The sequence below is a fragment of the Schistocerca cancellata genome, chromosome 5, assembly GCF_023864275.1.
Source record: "Schistocerca cancellata isolate TAMUIC-IGC-003103 chromosome 5, iqSchCanc2.1, whole genome shotgun sequence".
NCBI classification, from domain to species: domain Eukaryota; kingdom Metazoa; phylum Arthropoda; class Insecta; order Orthoptera; family Acrididae; genus Schistocerca; species Schistocerca cancellata.
Genome location: NC_064630.1, coordinates 302,073,608 through 302,092,400, shown reverse-complemented (window position 1 = coordinate 302,092,400; position 18,793 = coordinate 302,073,608). Strand labels below are relative to the sequence as shown.

The window sequence follows — 18,793 nt, the reverse complement described above, 5'->3', positions numbered from 1 at the left end:
AGACCAAGAGATGAATACACTAAGCAGATTCAGAAGGATGTAGGCTGCAGTAGGTACTGGGAGATGAAGAAGCTTGCACAGGATAGAGTAGCATGGAGGGCTGCATCAAACCAGTCTCAGGACTGAAGACTACAACAAGAACAACAACTTAGGTAGAGATTTTACTCCAACTGTCACCGAACTGTGTTTTACGATATCCACGTTTTGGTCTGCGATGGCAGCAGCAGAAACGTCGTTATAAACAAAATAATGTATTATACAGTCCATCCGGTTTTATTTGTAAAAATCAGGCAGCGACCAATAATAATCTAATAGTTTAGGGTGCAGTTTCATAGTTTGCAGTGAAAGAATCACAAAGTCAGATTGAAAAACGTTATTACCTTCTCTTGTAGCTGGCGGTACTTTTTTAATAAAAGCCATAGCAAATGCTGGAATTTTAAATCGTGCAAAGCGTCTTAATGTTTCCGAGATGATGCCTATAACAAAGAGAAAGAACTCGATAGTATTCGGTTACAGGATTGGTTATGAATTTCTTCAGCACGTCACACCATATAATTAAGCCATATAAAATTGGGTCATGCGTCAAATTATCAGCGAAGGAGAATATAAGAATATCATTAAATTTCTTACAAGAAATCTGAGAAAATGACTGCATTTGTAAAAGAAAGAGCATACAAGAAGCTGGTGCGACCAATGGTACGGTGAAATATCAATACTCTGATAAAATACAGGAAGAAAAAGATTGCCTAAAGGTTTTATAGAAACCACACTGTAACTGTAAAAGTAGGACACGAAAAAACAGTGGAGGGAGACAGTCATATATCCTGTCCCTGATATTACTCAAACTGCACATACAGAATTCTGTAAAGGAACCCAATGGAAAATTTGAAAAGGGAACTAACGATAATAGAGAAAAAAAAATTTTTGCAGTTCGCCGATGGCATTCTAATAGTCAGAGACGGCAACGGACTTAAAAGATTACTTGAATGAAATGGATAGTGCCTTGAAGAGAGATTGCCAGATAAACATGAACAGAAGTGAAATAAGCGTAATGTAATGAAGATGAACTAAATTAGGTTATGCTGAGGAAACTAGATTAGGTACTAAGATATTAGAAGTATTAGATGAGTTTTGGTGTTTAGGCAGCAATTTCACTGACGATGGCCAAAGTAGAGGAGATGTAAAATGCAGACTGGTAACAGTAAAAAGAAATTGTTAGCAAAATTATTAGGCAAAAGAAATTATTAGCTTCTGATACAAATTTAAATAAGTCCTTCCTTAAGGTATTTGGAAACTTGGAAATTTGTGGTAAGTTCCTGTGGGACCAATCTGCTGAGGGCATCGGTCCCTAGGCTTACACACTACTTAATCTAACTTCAGCTAACGTACGCTGAGGACAGAACACATACCCATGCCCGAGGGAGGACTCAAACCTCCGACGGGGGGAGCCACCCGGGCCGTGACGAAGACGCCTCTGAGCGTGCGGCTACCCCGCGCGGATAAGGTATTTGTTCCGAACGTTACCTTATATGAATGTGAAACTTCAACGATAAGCAGTTCAGACAAGACACGCTTACAAGCGATTGAATAGTGACGCTAAGGACGAATGTCGAAAATTATAAACAACAAAATCAAACTGCAAAAAAACGTATATAACACAACTTAACTGTTACTAAAAGAAGAGAAAGGTGACAGGACACATTCTGAGCCACTGAGGAATCGTCAATCTGGCAGTGCAGAAGAGAGTAAGCAGGCACACATACGCTACCTGACAAAAACACTGATTAACGCAGAAGACAAGGTCATATGTCAATGTAACTTCGTACACGTACAGACCTTAGGCTGGTATATAAATGGTGAAGAGTCACAATTCTCTGTGACAGGTAGAATTGCCCTCAGAGTGCATGAGTGTTGTACGTATTCAGTGTTGTCACCAGGCCTATTAACGTACATAAGGGGCTTGAATTTCGTCGGATGTTGAGTGATCATAGAGAATGCCATAGATATGTACCATACTCGTGTGAGACAGCGTTATCAACACTTGACAGCGTTTGAAAATGGCCTTGTTATGAGTCTTCACTTGACCAGTTGGTAGAATCAGCAACAACGAAATTTTTAGTGCATTCGGATGTCACAGTGGCCCAGTGCTAGATTACACGAGAAGTTGAAGGCAGGCATACTAGTAATCAAAATTCTGGTCGAACTCGTCTGACCACAACAATAGAGGATAGCCGTATTCCAACACCTTCACATCAGCGCGTGCCATCCGAGAACAAGTAATTGAATCCTTGCAACCATTCTGTGTCATCCCACACCATCGGTCAGAGGACACGAGCTACAAGATTAGTAAATAAACGTCCCATTCATAGCCTGCCGTTAATACAACGCAAAAAAGCCTGCGTTTGGAATGATGAAGTGACCGTGAAACACCAAACTGCATTCAGCGATAAATCACGGTTCCGCTTTGTCTCAGATGTCAATCGTCGGTGAGTATGGTGGCGACCTCGGGAAAGGCCCCAATCATCCAACGATTTTGAGACGGACAGCGCTGTTACACCTGGTGTCAAGAGGTGGGGAGTCATAAGGTACGGCTTCAGGTCATGGCTGATAGTGATGACACAACGGCACGTCACGGACATCCTGCGTCATGTGTTGCCTCTCATGCGACAGTATCGTGGTGTCGTTTTCCAACAGGAAAATGCCCGTCTCTATGAACTTTCTGCGTAATGCTTACTCCAGTGCCAGCAGGATCCTCAGATCTGTCCCCGACAGAACATGTGTGGGACCATTTCTGCCGTGTCAGTACCAGTATGAGGGATATTCAGTAAGTAATGCAACACATTTACTCCTCTGGCAATTACGGAGGAAAAATTGCCGAATTTGTTGTGGAACATCATGGAATAATCCTGCTTCATCTCCTATAGTTTCATGAAATTCCAATAGGTGGCGGTGCTACACGTAGCCTTCAAAATGGCGTCTGTAACAGAGGTCCGTTCCCAGCAGAGCGCTGTCATAGAGTTTCTGTTGGCGGAAAACCAGAGAACCGCAGACAGCGATAGGCACTTGCAGAATGTCTACAAAGACCTGACAGTGAACAAAAGCACTGTCAGTCATTGGATGAGGCATCTGTCATCATCGCAACAAGGTCGTGCAGATCTGTGAGATCTCCCGCGTGCCGGCCTTCGGCACACAGCAATGTGTTGGAACGTGCGCACACTCTCTTTCTAGGTAACCGACGAATGACAACACCTCGCTGCCCGGCTGGACGTCCCTGTTGGTAATGCTGATATACATGTCCACCAATCCAACGTCGACTAGCAGAGTTGTATCATGTGTGCATACAGGCCCTCCCAGTAAGGTGGCGTAAGGCCGTCGCACTGAAAAATACACTGTTGTAGCCAAAAGAGCTGGGAATAATACGGTGTATTGGAACACTGAATAAAACCAACCTGCTTTTAGAAAAATAATGTGTTGCATTACTTACTGAACGCTCCTAGTGAACATACCTTTTGTCAAAGCTGTGCAGCATAAAACACAGAAGACTTCTGTAGATAAACTGAAATTCTGTTTGAAGAATAAAGACTGACCGTGGCCTCTGAGATGGAGCTGAGACTGCTGGCCACGCCGCTGCCGGTCCCCGGGCTCAGGTGGTTCCTGTCTACTGCCTTGAGTTTCGCCTGGTCCAGCTGCTGGTAGTCCGGCAGCGATACCGTGGACAGCTTCTGGACGCGGATGTCGCCGTCATCCTGCAACACGGTGAGGCAAGTCCGCCAGCGTTATGCACCGGGACATAATCTAGCACGACAAAGCACGTGGTAGGACCGTATGAGCCAAAAGGCCAAAACTGCATTCGGGTGAAAAAGTTAATATGCAAAACTGGTGAAACTATTTTACATCGACTTTTGAAATACCTTTCTGTAGTTTTATAAATACAAAACCGAAAAGCTTTATGTAGTATCTGTAATCTGTGAATAATACTCATTCAGCGGTATTAGATCCGCAGGAAGTTCATGTGTGTTAATTCTTACCTACCTGCAAGCGGAATAATAAAGATCATAGCAGTAGATATGCGGATCATACATCATATGCCTAATTCTGACATTCTGGTTAATTTAATATTCTGGAAACTGTTTGAACGCTTTGTACAAGACTTGTATTCACATACCATATGTGATTTCCTACTTTTTTATTTTGTTTTTAGTGCTACAGTACTGTTCACATCCTTTAAAAGAAATTTTTAGTTATTGACGCTCAACTAATAACTGTAAGTATAACTGCAACTGTGTTCCAGTACATTCGTCTACCAGTATAGCTGTACGTAGTTTTTCTGACAGGGTTTTCATTTGGTGGATAAATTGAAGACGGTCTTAAAATTAGCCAAAAACAATTCTTAGAAAGCACTAAGAATAGCTACGTAATCATACTATGAAGTCTCTTAAACATCTTTTCAATCACCGCCTACACACAAAACATTACTTTCTAAAAAACCTGGACATGTTATGTCCGTTTTTCTTTTGCTCCACAATGGAATAGTGTTCAGGTTTAAAAGTATTTTTCGTAAGTTATAAGGCTACGTAATTATTTTCTTATTCTTTCTTATTTTCAAAAAAAATGGTTCAAATGGCTCTGAGCACTATGGCACTTAACATCTATGGTCACCAGTCCCCTAGAACTTAGAACTACTTAAACCTAACTAACCTAAGGACAGCACACCACACCCAGTCATCACGAGGCAGAGAAATTCTTATTTTCCTTCTCAGTGAGAGCCTTAGACTAGATCTTTATTAACATATATCTGACTCCGCAATTGACAAACATATAGTCCCTGCATATTAAAAAGCGCGCAAAATTCTCTGAACTCAGGTTCGTAAAATAAAGTCACGGCGAAGTAGGTAGGGCGCAGCATTCTTTCCCTGCCAGATTTCGTAACAAGGCATGAATATTTTTTAGAATTACATAGAAAAGCTGTACAAATAAAGGCGTAAATATCCACAAAAATCACGGTTTAGTAATAATGGTGAAATAAAGCAAGACAAATTTATATTAAGACGCCGTGGTTTCAAATCTCGCAATTCTTGCTGTCTTCAGTGCCTCTGAAATATTGAAGATAGACAGCGAAAGTTTCTCAGAAAGACAAAAGTTTTCTGACGACTTAAGGGCCTCCGGAATGGTTCAACAGCATGAAGTGTTCAATTTTTACTTTTATGCATTTTTAAAAATCTACAGACGTTCCCCTTTCAATTGATATGTAATTTATTCATTTCAGAGGACTACAACTATTTTACAGATTTTTTGAAATATGTTCTGCGTGGGCTTCACCCAATGTGGCGCAGTTAAACTGCTGTCAAATGATGTACTCATGAATCTACATTCTCATCATGTACTTTTTAGTGATGTGAGAGAAAATAAGTGTTACAAAATAAGTCTTGCGTCTAAGCTCTGATAGTTAGATATCCGTCGCTCGCTCGATTGTCATGTGTTTCATGTATATTTACTCTTTTGTAGTCCTGAAAATATTCAATTCTGTTCATTGAAGTCTTTTTGGTTGAAGGATAATTATGGGCAAACGAAAAGTGATCAGAAATCCCCTAAGACCTTTAAGTAAAGAAGAATTGTTGGAAAGCTAAAGGTAGGTGTTATTACCATGAACAGTAAAGACGATAACCAATTGTGTACATCCGCCCCTTGCAATGAAAGTCAGAAAGAAAGTAATTCGCAGCGGAAGCTTGGTTCCGTTAGTGAAAAGTATGAATGTTTCATGGGCGAATTGGATGTGAATGAAATATTTGATATGTCAATTTTCAGCAGAATTTTTGCAACTGTGTAAGAATCATTCAGTGTAGTGAGTCGGACTGGAACTTTGTATAAAAAATCACTTAGTACCTGCCAGTAAAATGGATCTAAAGTGTGGTAAGTGTTCCACATGACCACCATTTGCAACAGTGTTGCAGTAACTATAAATTAAGAAAATGGTAGCAAAATCTATGAACACAACATTAGATTTGCTTACGCCTTGCGTACCATTGGTAAGGGTGCTTTTGCAGATGCAGTTTTCTGTGGCATGACGAATCTTCCAAATCCTCCAACCAAGTTTACGAATTATAAAAGATTTATAGTGCCTAAAGTAGAATATGTCTGTAAAAGAATCTACGAAGAAACCTGTGGAAGAGGCAGTAATGGAAATCAGTGGTAGCATATACTTGACTGCAGCACTCGTTGGTGCCTGACATAAACGGGGACACGCATCTCTTCATGGTGTATTATCTACCACCAGTATAAATACAGGGAAAGTTTTAGATGTAGCAGTAACATCCAAATATTATAGGTGTCCACAAAAAATAACGGTATCCACGAAAATATTTCACAACTAACTATAGAGGCAGTAATGGAGGAATGGAAGTGACTGGTGTTGCTAGTATATTTCAGCGTTCTGTTGCGTGTGGTGAAGCACGATATGTGAATTCCCTTGGTGAGGGTGATTCTAAAAAGTTTCAAACATATTAAAGATCTGTAGCCCTATGGCGATGATGTTGTAGTGTAGAACACACACAGATTTGATGAGATGAAGAAGACTGTTTGGGCTCTTTTTCATACTTTTTCAACCAGTGAAATTCCCCATCATTTCTTGTGTCCCAAAGAAGAAAACATTTGGTGTACGAACAACAAGGGATTGCTAATTGATGAATTACACAGATAAACATAGTCTGCCTGATGCGGTAATGGACGTATAAGACCTATTTTCAGAGACTTAGCAGCAACTGTTGAAAAAGTGTGTTCATGGAAAAACTCTAAACCTCAAAGAAAATGTAATTAGTGTTATATGGTCAAGAATCCACAAGACTGTGTTTGTTAGAACAGAAATACTTCACTTTGGTGTGTATGATGCTGTTGCTACTTTCAATGATGCCAACGTTGAAGGTGCAAAGTATTTCGGAATATGGGAATGAAGATAGGTTTCAACAAGGTACGAACGATGCCTGCTTTAGACAAAGAATATCTTCGGGCTGCTGACAGGGCTGCAAATAGTCTAGAAACAGAAGCAAGAGTAAACAGGAGGAGGACAATGAGGAAGTTGGAGGAGGAGTTTGCAGAAGATGGAGATAATCCATTTTATGAACCTGTACTGCACTAAAAAGGCAATACAAACATTGTCGCTCGATTCCCTAAAGTTATACGCACACAAATTACATGTTTTCTTCAGCGTCTACCAAAGCAATTAAACCAATTTGCTTCAAATTTTCAGTAAATGTTACAGTCTCTTCTGCTTAACTTAACACAGCCTTTCATCAAAAATCTGTATACTGTTGAATCTATAAACAAAAAATGCCACAAACAGTGAATTTTCATTACAATAGAAAAAATTAATCTCTAACAACTGAAGTCAAATTTGTAAAAATCAGCGTGATAAATTACAGCCAACACTCTAATAAATAACCTGTAAAAATTTCAACTTCCTAACTCAAATACTTCCTGAAAAAGCATGGAAGATAGAGCTTTTTGGAGCCGCTTAACTCATCTGAGGGTAAACAGGTAAGACTGAGGAGGAATGAACTGTACAGAGTACAAATTACGGAGTTCTGTTTTAAGAAAAATTAAGGAAATACAAGAGTAATCAAGGATTTTACGAACGATAGCATCAACATATTATCAAATTTTGAAAAGCCTAAGTAAAGAAGGAGGAATTTAGCTCCACAGGGAACTATATTATTCTAAACGCCTTAGTCAATTAAGTTGGAAGACGATGACTGGTGCCGACGAAAGAGCCTTTCATCACCAAAAGAGGAGCGCTTCTATCAAATATTCACACAGAATCGAAGAAGGTTTTATGGAACTCTGCTTCATGAACACAGAATTGAAGGCGCGAGAAGATCTGCGAAGAAACAATTTGATTCATTGAGTTACAAAACAGTTTTAATAATTACACAGTATAAAATATACGAAGAAGTCTAACGAAGACCATTACCAGAAGGGAGAGGTTAATTTTACCTTTAATAACGCATCCAGGAGTACTTCACGCCAGACAAGAAATTGAAGGGAAAGACAGTAGTTATATTTATGTCAAGTAGTCTGCGGTCTTGGGTCTAATGGGGCAGTAGAGATGAAAACATTAATTCCGAAGCACTTTTTTCTCCATCTCTTACGGAGCTCCTTTAAATAGATTTTAAATAATATTGGGACCATAGAGCATCACCGTCACAGTCTTTGAGCGTCACAGTCTTTGAAGACTCGTAGTGGCCGGGAAACTAATTTTTCTACTGTAACCCTATGACAGTGGCACGTAAAGTGCCCTCCGCCACACACCGTTGGGTGGCTTGCGGAGTATAAATGTAGATGTAGATGTAGTACAGCCTTCACAACTTGCATGTGTGCGATGCGCCAGCATTTACCATTCTGCTCCAGTCCATTTCGTGGTTCAGTCTTTTGGAGTTCCACAAATATTAAATAATTCTATGTGTTATTACTTAGTAGTTTCTCCACAAAATTCTGTAAATACCGCATCTAAAATATCCCATAAGAAACCATCCCAAGTGCAAATCTGTTATAATCTTCTAATTATTGAAGTCACAAAGACTTCTCGATAGTTGTTACAGTCCTGTCTGTCAATCTGTTTTTATAAACAGAACTGATTATAACTTCATTCTATGCGTCTGTAACTGAATGTCCTTAGTAAAAGTTTTAGATTCTCGTCAAGACCTCACATAGCACCACCACTGCTTCATTTACTAGTTCGAAATAAAGGGTGCAACAGATATAAGTTCAGATATTTCTACTGGTAATAAGGACGGTGTACTGGACAACATTACGGCCGTTTTTATGTCATTTGCAGACTAATAATCATAGATATTACAGATCATACGGTTTTAGGTCGGTTTGTAACTGCAAGTACATGTGGCAAGAGCAAGTGATTAATGCTTATTTTCACCTGCGCCGTAGCTGAAGTGTGGGCGCGTGGAAGCAAAACAGTTTGTATGTACTGACAGGCGTAGCGTACTTAGCGGTGCAGTACGACCGTGCAGAAAACATCAAGTCAAGTAATTTGTGACGTGTTTGTGGGAAGATTGTTTCGACGCAGAGAAAAGCAATCAGAACATTGATGTGTGTACATATTAACGTACCACATATAAAAATAGCTGCACTTGTACCCGTAACACACTTTTAAGGGTTATTTGTAAGTACCTATTACAAGTCAGACATTTTAGACACATATCAGTGGGTAGAACATATCCCCAATTTTTTACTTATATCACATGTGCTCAGTGTGGACGCTCTTTGTGATTTGGGAAACATCAACATGTGTGTGCAATTCATTAAAGTCGCTTACACGAATTGCCTGGGAAGACGCGATAACAGCCCTCTTTGTCCATAGGGAAACGAAATAGATGCGATAATACAGAACTGTCCCCATCTTCTAAAATGCTTGTCCCCTAGTGCAACTACGCCACGGCAGTTATTACGTAAAGAAATTTAGAGAGATATTCTGTCCGCTAATTTGTGTCATTTTTTGGTGAATTTGTAGTTTTTGAAACCTCAGAAACACGTCAATAATGCTATCTATATATACAAGGCGAGCTCAATAAATAATGCTACGCATTTTTCCCTTGGCCAGTTTTGGTTGAAAAAATGCAGCATTCAGCCCCTACAGTTTCGTAAAGTCCCGATTGGTGGTGGGGCTATACGTAGCCTTCAAAATGGCGTCTGTAACGGAATTGCATTCCAAGCAGAGAGCTGGCATTGAGATTCCTTTGAAGGAAAACCAGCGCGTCATAGATATTCATAGGCGCTTGCAGAACGTCTACGGAGACCTGTCAATGAAGAGAAGCACATTGAGTCGTTGAGCGAGGCACCTGTCATCATCGCAACAACGTCACGCAAACCTGCCCGATCACCAGCGAGCCGGACATGACTCCTGCAATTTAGGCGAGCCGTGCCGGTTCACATCCATCACTCGATCGCTACATGTGAGTAAAGGGATACGATCTTCGGTAGCTCTCCGTGCGAGGAGCTTTGGCTGGCACGAAGATAGACAGAATTTGCGGACCGAAGTGGAACGAGCACTTGCTGGGCGCGAGGCCGGTGTACCTTCGCTATCTGGAGCCGATAGTAAACAGCTTTTGCAGAGCACAGACCTCATCCTGCCAAGACGGTGTTTTTGGTTGGCTGTGGTGGCGATGGGACTCTGCAAATTTGCCTGTGCCTAGCGTGCGGAAATTTTGAGTGCCACTTTGCTACCCATTCATCAAATATTTTGGTGAGACTCTTTCCGTGGCTTACGAGTCATGTTTGTTAAAATCGTAACACTGTGACTAGTTTCTCCTTCCCGGATGGTCTACTGTGTTTACTGCTGGTGGGGGCCAGAAGTGCTACCTTAATGGAAGCAGTTGTGTTTCATTACAGACGTTAGACGCAATTGTTTGTGAAATATATGGATGTTGCGTGGCCTATGTTACAGAGCTAGTGGGGTTAAATTAATCAGAACGGCCTTCTTAAATTGGTCATATTTCAAGGGGCTGACCGTGGACCATGTTGAGGGCTGAACTATGCGTTGTTCTACCTTTTAAATACAGTGAAGTTTAATTTAATCAGAGAGCATTTTAACTGTAATTACTTTAGTAAAGCATTTGCAAAACATCTTAGTTTGGTTAGTCTAATTTAATAGGAGTGCCTCTCACTGTAATCATATTGTTTAAGCATTTGTAAAACATTTTGGTGGGGCTGTTAGTCGACCCACCCTGAGAATTTCCATGGTAAATTCTGCTAAAACTAGAACGTGCTTTTTTCTTTTTAGTTGTTACGGCCAGCCTGGTAAACAAAGTTTGACATATGGGATTCATTTGCTGAACTATTTGAAGTAGTGGATTTTACGTTAGTAAGAGCTGCCGGATACGTTACTTATGGCTAGTGTCTTACTGCAAAGCATGTTAAAAGTCAGCAAATTTGATTTTTATTCCATTTTAAAATAGTTATAAGCACAGTTCCTGCTGCGTAATTAGCACAAGTAACTGTTTGTCGAATAATTTTTGGGGCACGTAAGCTTTATGGAATGAACGCACCACCATTTGACTGTATAGTTGTTTATTTAATTACGATCCAGGTTTCAGCCTTTTACGCCTTTTTCAAGTGATTGAGTTTATGTCATTAACGTATATTGCAGGACATCAATTTTAATCACATGAATTGAATCACTTGAAAATAGCGTGAAAGGCCGAAACATGGAGTCGAAATTAAATAAACAACAATGCAGTCAAATGACCGTGTGTTCATTTAAAAATTATTGTGTGACTGTTGCTCAGCAACATTAAAAACTGCTTAAGCTCTAATTGGTTTCTCATTCCTGTAATAGCAGTGCTACCCAGCTGTTAAGTGCTTAATTGCTTAATTGCTGAAACGTATCTGTACAACTTCTCCTGGTTCTGAGCTTACGTCACCAACGGACGTGATGCATCGCTTGGGTGGCTCCTGTTGCTGCCAAGTCTGCAGCAATCATTTCAGATTTTATGTTTAAAAGCTAATTGAAAAATGTTGTGAATGTTAATGTTTGATTATTAATATGCAGGTTGGCTGACTTCATATACCTGTTAATATTTGACAAATTGCTTAGTTTCTTAATTGTTTAAAAGATCATTTGCTAACGTCAATTGCTAATCTCATTTTCTCATTACTATTCGATACGTTTTTAATTTATTACTTGTTTTTAAAAGCTATTTAAACACGTCACAAGGTTGTTGATTTTTTATTTAAATAAAAGAATACGCATGTTGTCAACTGTAAATGCTGCTTTCGTGCCTTCTGGTCCAGCCCTACCGCTCAACAGCGTATTAGGCTAACTATATCCAGTTCAGTTGGAACGTGCAGATAATCTCTTTCTATGTCCTCGACGGTTCACAATCACACACGTCGTTGCTGAACTGGACGTCTCTGTTGATAGTGATGAGACTCGTCCACCAGCTGGGGTACTCAGAGATGTGTATGTGTGCCCGCTGCATTCCTCGTCACCTGACAGAAGACACCTTCGAGGAATTGCTTGCACGTTACAGGGCTGATCATGATATTTTCTGTGGAACGTCCACAAAGGCGATGAAGCCCGGGTTTATCACTTCGAATCAGAAACAAGACGAAATCCATGGTGCCACACTAACTCTCCTCCAAAGAAAAAGTTCAGAGTCACACCCTCAGCCGCTAAAGACATGGCGGCAGTCTTCTGGGAGTTTCAAGGGGTTATTCTGTTTCATTGACACCCTCATGGTGCAAGGATCAACTCTGATTTTTACTGTGCTGCCCTCAAGAAATTGAAGAAACAACCTAAGGTTTTTCGTCGCCACAAAAATGCAGCCGGCCGAAGTGGCCGAGCGGTTGTAGGCGCTACAGTCTGGAACCGCGCGACCGCTACGGTCGCAGGTCCGAATCCTGCCTCGGGCATGGATGTGTGTGACGTCCTTAGGTTCGTTAGGTTCATGTAGTTCTAAGTGTAGGGAACTGATGCCCTCAGAAGTTAAGTCCCAAGCTCAGAGCCATTTGAACCATTTTTAGAACAAAAATGCAAACAAACTTCTACTTTGACAACGAAAGGCCTCACACAAGTCTGCACACAAAACTTCTTTGGACTGTTCTTCCTCATCCGTCCTACAGTCCGGATCTCGCACCATCTGACTTCCATCTGTTTAGGCCAATGGAGGATGAACTCCGCGGGAGGCAGTACGTGGGTGAAGGGGAAGGTAGGGACGCAGCAAGGCGTTGGCTGTCGCGTCGACCAGCAGAGAGGTACCATGCGAGGTACCATGCTTTCATACAGGCTCTTCCAATAAGGTGACATGAGGCCGTAGCACTTCACGGAGATAATCTTGAAAAATAGGGTTTTGTAGAGAAAAGCGTGGGGAATAATATGACGTATTGTAATCCTAAATAAAACCAACCTGCTTTCAGAAAAGAATGTGTTATGTTACTTATTGAACACCACACGTGTTACCTGCGCCTGGTACTTTACTATTCTTCGTATACATCAAGTTTTTACTCATTCGATCAGGTGTTATTGGTGGGATGCTCTGCTTTCTCCAGTCTTAATGCACTGCTGATTATAGAAAAAAAGACACGTTCTCTCTTTTGTAAAAAACCAACAGTGGTGCTTTGTGCATTCTTAAATACTGATCGGTCTAATCGCAGTGTTGTCTATATTTTGCATTCTCGCTGTATTGAAGACATTCCACTCTTCGTTTGCACAGGAATTTTCCATGTTCTTATTTGTTCTCTCCCCACTATAGAACAATTAACCCTTTCGCGTATATGGGACACATTTGTCCCACACATAAATCACCTTACTAATTGGACTGCAATCACAGTTGATGTGCTGCAGATGCTCTACTTGAAGCAGAGATATTTGTTTTCTTTAATATCGTACATCTTTGGTGGCAACAATTACTATAACTACCATTAGTCGCCGGTTATTGTTGGTGGTTCTCACTTCGAGCAGACACACAAATTTATTCACTTATTGTGTTCTCTGCCTTACTGTCAAAGCTTGAAAGTATATTCAAGTAAGTTTCTCTTTTACTTTAGACCATTCATTTAGAAAATAACTGTATTTCATCAGTGGAAATCTTTATTTTCATTCTTTGGGACATAGTTGTCCCAATGTACCCCAATGGTAATTTGTGTACTTGTTTAGGAATGTCATTAAATCGTTACTATTACGTAAAAAAACGAGCAGAATGATATTTAAAATTCAGTTAAAAATATATTATCTTTCATTTTATTAAATAAGTGGAAAAAATTTGTACTGGTATAATTTCAAATCTGCTTTTAGGTCATGTGCTCCAGAAAAAGAGAATTTTTCATCACTGATGAAAGTGTTATGCAGATTTTGGAGGCTTGCAGTAGTGATGACGAAGATAATCTGTTACTGGATGAAGAAGATAAAATTTTTCTTGAAGGAGATATGGAAGACGAAAGAGAACATGTTATTATAGAAGATCCTGAAAAAGAAATACGTAGACCACCTAGCAAAAGAAGGCATCCAGACGAAATATCAGAACCAAATGCTGAGGTACCTGATTCCCTTCCAGATTTACCAGAATTTAAATGGTCCAGAACTTACCAACCAAGACAGTTCAGTGATAACATGAATCATGAATTTGGGAAAGTGCTTTTGTTTAGTGTCAGTGAAAATCGTGAAATGCCACAGCCATTTGAAATTTTTTCTTCCACTATTGGCCTAAAAGATTTGGTGCATGATATATTAATTCCTGAAAGTATTCGGTATGCAGAACAATCAGGCAACGCATTCAGCACAAATGAAGATGAAATCAAGGCATTTCTTGGTATGAACCTGGTAATGGGGTACCATATTTTGCCTACATTTAGAAGCTACTGGGCAACTGAACCCGATTTAGGTGTTGTTTATATAGCTCAGATTATGCTACTACATCGGTTTGAAGAGATTCGAAAGTACTTACATTTTTCCAACAATGCAGATCAGTCAATAAAGGAAGACTGCACATACAAAGTGAGGCGTATAATTACCCATTTGAACAAAACCTTCCAGGAATATTTTAGTGCAGTAGATGAGCATATGATCAGATTCAAAGAACATTATATTATGTGAGAGTATGTCAAAAATAAGCCAGTCAAATGGGGTTTCAAAATGTGGTGCAGATGTGATTCGGAAACTGGCTACCTATTTGAGTGTGATTTATACACTGGCAAAAAAAACTCTGGTCCTGAAGTAGGGCTTGGTGAGTCAGTAGTTCTGCAACTGACAAAATCACTATCCAGACTGGGATGTGATATTTACATATATAACGTTTTTAACTCTCCAGCTTTGCAGTATTACCTTGGTTTCCAAAATATTAGATCATGTGTGGGACAGTACGCACCAATCGTAAAAACATCCCAAAGACATTCCCTCCAGACAAGGAAATGAAAAGAGGTGATTCATACAGTCTCAGTAGCAATGGTCTGACAATCCTCAAATGGATGGATAACAAGCCAGTTTTTCTAGTGACTGATTTTATTTCCCAATACCATGAACGACAGTGAAGAGCCGTCAGTCTGGTTTTCTGAAAAGATCAATGTTCAGTGTCCTCATATGATAAGAAAGTACAACAAGTGGGTGGGAGGGGTGGACCTTAGGGACCAGAAGAAAGTGACTTATGAGATCGACAGGAAGGCAAAGATTAAGTATTACCTGAGAATTTTCTTTTATCTTCTTCACATTGGTATAAACAATGCGTATGTAATATATTCAAAATTGGCAGAATAATCAGAATTCAAATCAACGCTATCACCCCTAGAGTTCGGACAATGCATTGCGAGAAATCTAATACGAAATTATTCAAGTCGACAAAGGAATTTATCAGCAGTAGTGAAAACATCAAGAAGGTTGCAGACCAGTTGCAATCCAATGAGTCCAGAGCACCGAATGATAAAATCAGACGTGAGGAAGAGATGTGTTGATTGTGCTTCAAAGTGTGTAGCAAATCGGACTTACAATATTTGTGAACAGTGTGGTGTTAATTTAGGCTTTACTTCAAGCAGAAACTGTTTTGCAGAATTTCACATCAAATAGGCAACATATACACAGCCTCTGTAATTTTTCGAAGTATTAAGTGTAATGTGTTCTGTAACTGTCCTTTAAGGAGCACAGGGACAAATACGTCCCACCTTTTTTTTTAGCAGTACAAATAAAATGTTTGAAATAATAACATATTTTGTGTATAAAAGCTCCAGTTACCACAGAGATACAAAAATTTTAATCACTAGCACTTTAGTTTTCTTATGTACCTGAAGGGGTTAAGAGGATGTCCCTTATTTTGGGGCACGTTGATAGATGATCGAAGCTCTGAAGAAAGACATGGTTCAATTTTTTCCGTCCAGGATGATATTAAGTGTTGATAGGAGCGCTCCTTTTCAGCTGATTCTTTGGGGACAGTGGTAGGATGTGGAGTGTTCGAGGATATGGCTCAGGAAATCTGTTTGTGGACTATGTCTGGGGGGTAATGCCTGTCTGTGAAGGCCTTCGTGACACCTACAGCGTACTGCGAAAAGGAATTCTCGACACTGCACGACGTCGTCCGCAAGCTGTCAGGCAGTATTTGAGGGATGTTGGCTGTAAGATCTTACGTTTTTAGTGTCATAGAAGGTCGTGAGTGAGAACCGAATGTCCCAATGACGTCATTTTCTCTGTGATGGCGACATTCAGTTGTCTCCTGACGATGATATAACATTGTTGTCATTTTCTGTTAAACACCGATGGAAAATTCGGTTAGAGTTACAATATATTTTCTAACGCGCTAATTTCCGAATGAGGAGGTTACTGACCGTCCGTATGGTTGGTGGCACGATGGTGGAGACGCTGCGCTGCTGCAGGCGCTGGGCCTTGGGCGGCCCCGCCACCCCGGCAGCCGCCGCCGCCGCCGCCTCCGCCTGCGCAGCCGCGACGCGCGCCGCCGCCCCCGCCGTGGCCGCACTGGAGCGCGCGCGCCGCTTCTTGCGCGGGGGCGGCACCGGTGTGGGACCGATAGACTCGCAGTCCTCCGAAGTGGTGTCCTGCTGGCGTTGGGCCGGCACCTCCAGGTCGGCCGACTGCCAGCCGGAGGCGGTCACGGCGCCGCCCCCATTCAACCTCCGAGGCGTGTGCACCGCCGGCAGCGGCACCGACCTGAGGACAGGGCCAGCACAGCTCGAGTAAGCGACGTACGTTTTAACACAATTCTATGCATGATAGCTGAGGGCATCGTGACCCCTTTTAATAAAATTATGAAAGACAAGGCTGTTTGCGTTACTTTTTTATCTTTATCCTCCTGGTGATGTTCAGGTCCAAATCTAATGATTGCGATCCGTATTGCGTCGTCAGGACAAGGCTCATTTTTAACTGAAGATGACTTGTGGCAGGGCTCGGAAGCGCCAATAGGAAAAATAATAAATGTGACGCAGTCCGTGTCTGTCTTTCCAAATAAACAGTAGCAGCTCCACTACCGACTGCTATCGTTTTACACAAGTTACACCTGTTAAGTTATTTACTGTTTGTTTGAACCCATAGTCCTGCAATAGTCTGTGTCTATTTCACCTATTCACCACGATCGTGATTCAGACTTACGTCATTTTCAAGCGATAGATCATTATGAAGTGCGTCAATGTATCGAACTTACTAACTCCTGTCCTTGAGCCAACAATGTTTATATATTCCATGTGTATAATAAGACATTGGACAAATTTCACAAATTATGGACCCATAGTGGATGCGCAGACGATATGGATACCACAGCCACTATTACGTTCTCTCGTATTACTGGCCAAGACTCTACGCAATAGATAAACATAGTTCGCACGAGGATACTGTCATCTTAAGAGGAACAATGTTCAAACTGTGTTGGACACCACTGATAATGGTTCTGTTCAGCTACCGTGATCGAACTTAATACAAATCGACAACGCGTATCGAGAATAAGCTCTCATCATCAGTCTGTCTCTCGAAAGGCGTTGTTGAATTGCGTTAAATGAGAGTAAAGTGTTTCAATGCTAGTAGTTATTTCAAATAAAAAATTACCACAGATACCTGAAAGCCGAAAACTGATTATGTTACACTATTTTAGCCATGATTCTGAATGACGAAGCATAACTGAATTGTTTACTTTACTCCAGAGGTACTAGTTCAGAGGGGTAAACAGAACACCTTCTGATGAATTTGACGGAGACCAAAGTAGACACAGTTAGACTAAACCCCTGAATCGGGGCCGGCCGGAGTGGCCGTGCGGTTCTAGGCGCTACAGTCTGGAACCGAGCGACCACTACGGTCGCAGGTTCGAATCGTGCCTCGGGCATGGATGTGTGTGATGTCCTTAGGTTAGTTAGGTTTAATTAGTTCTAAGTTCTAGGCGACTGATGACCTCAGAAGTTAAGTCGCATAGTGCTCAGAGCCATTTGAACCCTGAATCGGGTTCCAACACGTCCCCTCCCCATTCGCCTCCTCTCTCCCTCCAATGCACAAAACTTCCGACCCCTGTTTATATATATAAGCTTGACTTCTTGACTTACTTCAACTCTGGCTATTCGCGATTTACGACCTAGGTTGTTATCAAAGAGAATTCACTCGCCAGCAGCATATTTTCTGACCGTATACCTTCCACGTAATCCTCTTATTGCAACTATTATTTAGATTAAAAGTAATGAATACATGAGCTGAAATAAAACCATCTGTACCTACTATAGGCATTATTGTTGAGCAAAAATACAAATATTCTCCCTACTGTACGTAAAGTTCACACACACTGACAGTAATGGCCATTCACTAATAGGTTTCCTACAGAGTTAGCCATTTCTTAGTTTTCTACCCTGAAATGCTGCATTTAAATTATATTTAAAACGTTGTTGATCAGATTCACGTTAACAAACAAACAAGCGAATCGTGTAAAGACTTGGTTAGGGCAAGAAGGCTGCTCCCCATAGCGGTGTGCCACAAGGCAATAAACTCTACAGCTTGCATTTACTAAGCTGAATCGATCAGTCCGTAACTCACAGCGGCCCACCTAAAACAGATCTTCTCCGTTTTATTGCCAGCGAAAGGCCTTCTACTGTAGCCTTCAGATTAGTTAATGGCTTATTAATCGTTTTCTCCGTGCCACAAAGAATAGTTGATTCTCTGTTAACAATGTGCGGGTTTGCGCAAACACCCCAACATTACGTGTTGACAGGGACATTAAGGGTAACATTCGACATCACGATCAATATCTATACGACTGAAATGGGCTGAGACGAGTTAGTAACTGACAACCATATGCCCGAATATAGAGTTCAAACCTAG

The 18,793-nt window shown here is 40.9% G+C and overlaps 1 protein-coding gene across 1 annotated transcript in view; it reads right to left on the bottom strand.

Annotated features, from left to right (window-relative positions):
- The window catches only part of LOC126188074 (uncharacterized), a 260,110-nt gene that overhangs the window by 33,716 nt on the left and 207,601 nt on the right, over positions 1-18,793 (bottom strand). Inside the window, exons 3-4 of the mRNA XM_049929523.1 lie at positions 16,312-16,651; positions 3,588-3,746 (exon numbers count right to left, since the gene is read on the bottom strand). Coding sequence (XP_049785480.1) covers positions 3,588-3,746; positions 16,312-16,651 — 499 coding nt within the window. The remainder of the gene's footprint in view (positions 1-3,587; positions 3,747-16,311; positions 16,652-18,793) is intronic.